General features: G+C 59.0%; 1 protein-coding gene and 1 long non-coding RNA gene across 2 annotated transcripts; both read left to right on the forward strand.

Annotated features, from left to right (window-relative positions):
- The first annotated feature begins 826 nt into the window (after window positions 1-826).
- On the forward strand, window positions 827-2,506 carry LOC120504147 (low affinity immunoglobulin gamma Fc region receptor II-like). The gene is made up of 5 exons (XM_039713328.1): window positions 827-883; window positions 1,393-1,413; window positions 1,587-1,817; window positions 2,079-2,345; window positions 2,420-2,506. Exons 1-5 carry the CDS (start codon window positions 853-855, stop codon window positions 2,437-2,439), a joined length of 570 nt encoding a protein of 189 aa, XP_039569262.1. The 5' UTR covers window positions 827-852; the 3' UTR covers window positions 2,440-2,506.
- Window positions 2,507-2,588: 82 nt separating this feature from the next.
- Window positions 2,589-3,226, forward strand: LOC120504145. The gene is made up of 3 exons (XR_005627955.1): window positions 2,589-2,675; window positions 3,043-3,064; window positions 3,153-3,226. It is a non-coding gene; the product is annotated as an uncharacterized LOC120504145 (long non-coding RNA).
- Window positions 3,227-4,718: the final 1,492 nt, after the last annotated feature.

Below are 4,718 nucleotides of genomic sequence, written 5' to 3' on the forward strand. Positions count from 1 at the left end.
GATCAATTGCTGCATTTCCGGACTGGTTCCCTCACAGCTGCCTCTGCAGAGGGGGTTTCCAGCCAGGTCTGCTCTGAAAACCATCAAAGGCCCTCATAGAGCTACTGCTTCAGCTCACTTTGGGTTTTGTGCTTTATGCAGGTCTAAGCAAACCACAGGCAGGCCTTTTTCCCCCACAGAATTCTCACCTCTGCAGCAGCTCTATAACTGCCAGAATCAAAGTCAAGGGGGCAGGGGCACCCTCAGGTTGTGGCTGCCACCTGGGGCTGGCCAGAGCAGGGCTGGGCAATGGCCATTGCTGTGCAGTGGGGCTGGGCCATGGTTGGGCCCACCCTTGGATTGACAGGGGTCCCCAGGATGTGCCACCCTGGGACAGGAACCCGGCCAGGAATGTACAAGGACATTTCTGCAACTGCCACCACCTGGGACTGGATCCCCCATGCCAGGATGTGTCACACCCTGGACTGGTTTGCTCCAGGTGAACTCCAGAACAGGGACCTCAGAGTGCAGAACCCCCATAGATGTGCTCCCGCCCCACGACAGAGACTGTCCCCCTTTCCCATCTGACTGTCAGCACAAACAGCCTCTTCCTTCTTGTCCAGGAAAAGGAAAGCGAAAGTGTTCAGAGTACACAGCCCAACACCCCAATCCCCAAAAGCCTCCCCACACTTCCCTGCACTCCTCTCTCTATTTTCCCACTCCCTAGGGTCCCCCAATCTGTTCCCTGCTCAGGTGCACCCCAGAATTGCTGATCTGGGAACCAGGGGTGAGGGAATATGGCAAAAAGTCAGGAAAATAAACGGTGGACATAGCAGCGAGTGACAGCCAGTCCACATCGCTGGGGACACCAGGATGGCCAGGAAGGTGGTGCTGCTCTTGTGGGGTGAGTGTACTGCGCACGGGCCTGACACCCCCAGGGATGGGCCCTGGTGAGGCAGAGACTGGTGGGGAGGGGGCACAGGGGAGCTGTGGGGTCCACTGGCTGCAATGGCTGCAGAGCCATTGCATGAGCACGGAGCCCAGTGTGACAGAGTTGTGGGATGGCTTTGGAGGCAGGAAGAGGGAGACAGGAACAGGGGAGCTGGGATGTGGGGACAGGAAAAGGGTGACAGAGATGTGGGGACAAGGATATGGCAGAAGGAACCTTGGGGCTTGGGTAGCTGTGGGGACCGGGACAGGGGATCAGGGATGCAGGAACAGAGATAAGGGCCATGTACCATGCGGATGGGCCATGGGGACATGTACCATTGGAATGGGATCATTGTTACCGGGCCATGGGGACTTGGCCATAGGGGCGGGTGCTGTAGGGCTGGTGGAGGTGGCCGGCACAAACATGGGGTGTCCACAGTGTCCCCATGACCCTCAGCCAGCCCTGTCCCTTCTCTCTTCCAGCCCAGACCCTTGGCCTCGCTGGTGAGTCCTCAGGGGATGCCATGTCCCCATCCCGCTGTCTCCAGACCTGTGGTGGCCCTGGCAGGCTGGTGTCCCCTGTCACCCACAGGTGCCCAGACCACCCAGCTCCTGGTGGATCCTCCCTGGACACCAGCATGGTGGCCCTGGCAGGCCAGGTCCCCTGTCACCCGCAGGTGCCCAGACCACCCAGCTCCTGGTGGATCCTCCCTGGACACCAGCGGTGCTGTGGGACCAGGTGACACTGACCTGCCAGGGCTCTGGGACCACTGGTGCCACCACCTGGTATAAGGATGGGCAGTACTGGGGTCAGGAGGGACGCGACAACATCACTGTCATGGAAAGTGGCACCTACATGTGTGACAGACCGGGCAGTGGGTGTAGCCCTTCCGTGAAAGTTTCAGAAGGTGAGGGTGTTTTGTGTCCCCAGCCTGGCACCCACAGGGACCCTGAGGACTCTGGGTGGGCTCCACTCCATGAATCACCTCCTGGTGTGACCAGAGCCGGTCCCCTACACACAGGGACATACCAGAGTATCCCAGTGTGGGGGCACCCCCGTGTTGAAACTGGGGAAGCCTGGTGCGCTGGCTGTGACCCAATATGGGGTTCCCAGTGACATCAGGACCCTCCAGACCCCTGTGATGTGACGGCACCCCTCTGCCCCACAGACAAGTTGGTGCTGCAGGTGCCGGCACGGGTACTGCTCCAGGGGGAAACGATGACAATGCGCTGCCGGTACAGGCAGGACATATCTGTCCATGAGGTGTTCTTCTACCGTGAGGAGACAGAACTGGTGCGGATCCACAATGGGACCCAGTTGTCCCTGACCCCTCTGCAGCTAAACCACACCGGCTGCTACCACTGCAGGGTCTGGATGAACTACGGGGTATCACAGGGATGGGAGAAGTCAGCGCTGGTGACAGTGACAGTGAACGGTGAGCACCTCACAGCTGCCACCCCAACACCCCCACAGCCCTTCCCCAGGGACTCGGGGTCACGGTGCCCACAGTCCCCCATCTTTTGCCCTGAGCTCATCCAGGTGCCGGTGCTGGAGGGTCCCCCCAAGCCCACCGTGGGGTCACTCCTGAATCTCAGATGCCTCAGCACTCCCAGCCCCCTGCAACCGTGAGCCCCCCTCCTGCACATGTTCTACCAGGACGAGTAGGTGGTGGGGGGCCCACAGGGCACAGGTGTCGGTTGGGCCCTTTTCTTCCTGGTCCTGCTTGTGGATGTCATTGTGGTCTGGCACTGGTGGCACCGTGTGGGTGGGTGACAGGGAGCTGTACAGGCCCCCAGAGTTGGGGAGCGATAGGTTGGCACTCACATCCCCAGAACTGTGACTTTGGCTGGGGGTGCTCTTGGGTTTGGGGAGGTGCTGGAGGGTCCTGCAGGGATGCTGGGGGTTCTTTCAGGGACCCTGTGGGCTTTTGGGGGATCTCTGTCCCTGCTGGGCTTTGGGTTCTTGAAGCTGATTTGGTCTTGGCCACTTAGGAGGTTCATGAATTCTGGAAGGCTTCAGGGATGCTTGGGGGTCCTGAGGGAAATTGAGGGTCCCATGTGGGGTTCAGGAATCCTGAGAGGGGTCAGGGCTCTGGGGACCCCACAGTCAACTGTCCCCTCTTTCCTTTGCAGCTGCCAGGAAGAACCAGGAAAGGTGAGTGTGGGTCTTCAACCATGAGTCCCCTTTTTCCCCCATGCCACAACTCTCCATCCCCTCCCACACATCCTCTTTATCCCCATAGGGCCCCCTCGGAGTCCCTGGCCCCCCTAGAGGAGGGGGAGGTTCTGTACACCCACGTTGTGAGCACCAAACAGGCACAATGTGAGTACTGTGGATGGGGGGGACAGTGACACGTCACCCACTCGTGTCACCCCCACCTTAGTCCCTGCAACTGGTGTCACTTGCAGGGCCTCCTCCTGTCAGCCTCCCTCAGGAACCCCGAGTGACCTACATGCAGCTGCCAGGACCCCACAGGCGACCACTGCTGGAGGGTCCTGCAGGGATGCTGGGGGTTCTTTCAGGGACCCTGTGGGCTTTTGGGGGATCTCTGTCCCTGCTGGGCTTTGGGTTCTTGAAGCTGATTTGGTCTTGGCCACTTAGGAGGTTCATGAATTCTGGAAGGCTTCAGGGATGCTTGGGGGTCCTGAGGGAAATTGAGGGTCCCATGTGGGGTTCAGGAATCCTGAGAGGGGTCAGGGCTCTGGGGACCCCACAGTCAACTGTCCCCTCTTTCCTTTGCAGCTGCCAGGAAGAACCAGGAAAGGTGAGTGTGGGTCTTCAACCATGAGTCCCCTTTTTCCCCCATGCCACAACTCTCCATCCCCTCCCACACATCCTCTTTATCCCCATAGGGCCCCCTCGGAGTCCCTGGCCCCCCTAGAGGAGGGGGAGGTTCTGTACACCCACGTTGTGAGCACCAAACAGGCACAATGTGAGTACTGTGGATGGGGGGGACAGTGACACGTCACCCACTCGTGTCACCCCCACCTTAGTCCCTGCAACTGGTGTCACTTGCAGGGCCTCCTCCTGTCAGCCTCCCTCAGGAACCCCGAGTGACCTACATGCAGCTGCCAGGACCCCACAGGCGACCACGGGAGCCCAGTGACATCAGTGAGGTTGTGCTGTGACACTGGGGGGAACATGGGCACCCACATGTGTGTGTGTTGCCACTAAAAACTCCCCCTCCCCGTGGAGGCACAAAGATCCCAAAGGGCTGAGAGAAGAACAATTTCCTGAAATAGCAACAAGACAGAATAAAACCAACAGCAACAAGGTTCAGAATCCAAAGGGTCACAGAAGGAACGATTTCCAGTGAAAGCCACAACAAGGAACAAACCCTAGACACTCTCCCCTGCATGTTTCCTCCACCAGAGGAACCTTTCAGGGCCCTGGACCTTCATTGCTCAGATGGCCAAAGTGGCCTTCAGGAGGCTTTGGATTCTCTTGTCCCTTGTCCCGAACCCCTCCTCTGCCGTGTTCCCCACACAACGATGTCACAAAGGCCCTGTAGGGGTGCCAGAGTCTCCCCATTTTACAGAGCAGTTGGGATCAGGCCATGGCACAGGGTGGGGTGTCAGAGACAGGAAAAGTTTGATGTCTCAAGAAATTTTGGAACACCTGTGTGCGGCAAGAGTGGTTCAGGCCTCGCTTTTGGTGAGTCAAGGCCCCGTCTGTCCATCAGTGTGTCAGCCATGGCACACTGGGGACAGTGTGATGCTCTGCCAAAGCCAGCTCCTGAGTGGCTGGGTGACCAGAAGTGCCACCTGGGGAGAGGGCCCTTGGTGGCCCAGCTGGCTTAAAAGGCAGA

This window comes from Passer montanus, unplaced genomic scaffold (genome assembly GCF_014805655.1).
Source record: "Passer montanus isolate IOZ18808 unplaced genomic scaffold, ASM1480565v1 scaffold284, whole genome shotgun sequence".
In the NCBI taxonomy this organism is placed as follows: Eukaryota; Metazoa; Chordata; class Aves; order Passeriformes; family Passeridae; genus Passer; species Passer montanus.

Coding starts and splice junctions, on each gene's coding strand:
- LOC120504147 (XM_039713328.1), top strand. CDS start 853: ATGGCCAGGAAGGTGGTGCTGCTCTTGTGGG. Junction 884..1,392: donor GGTGGTGCTGCTCTTGTGGG/GTGAGTGTACTG, acceptor TCTCTCTTCCAG/CCCAGACCCTTGGCCTCGCT. Junction 1,414..1,586: donor CCAGACCCTTGGCCTCGCTG/GTGAGTCCTCAG, acceptor TGTCACCCGCAG/GTGCCCAGACCACCCAGCTC.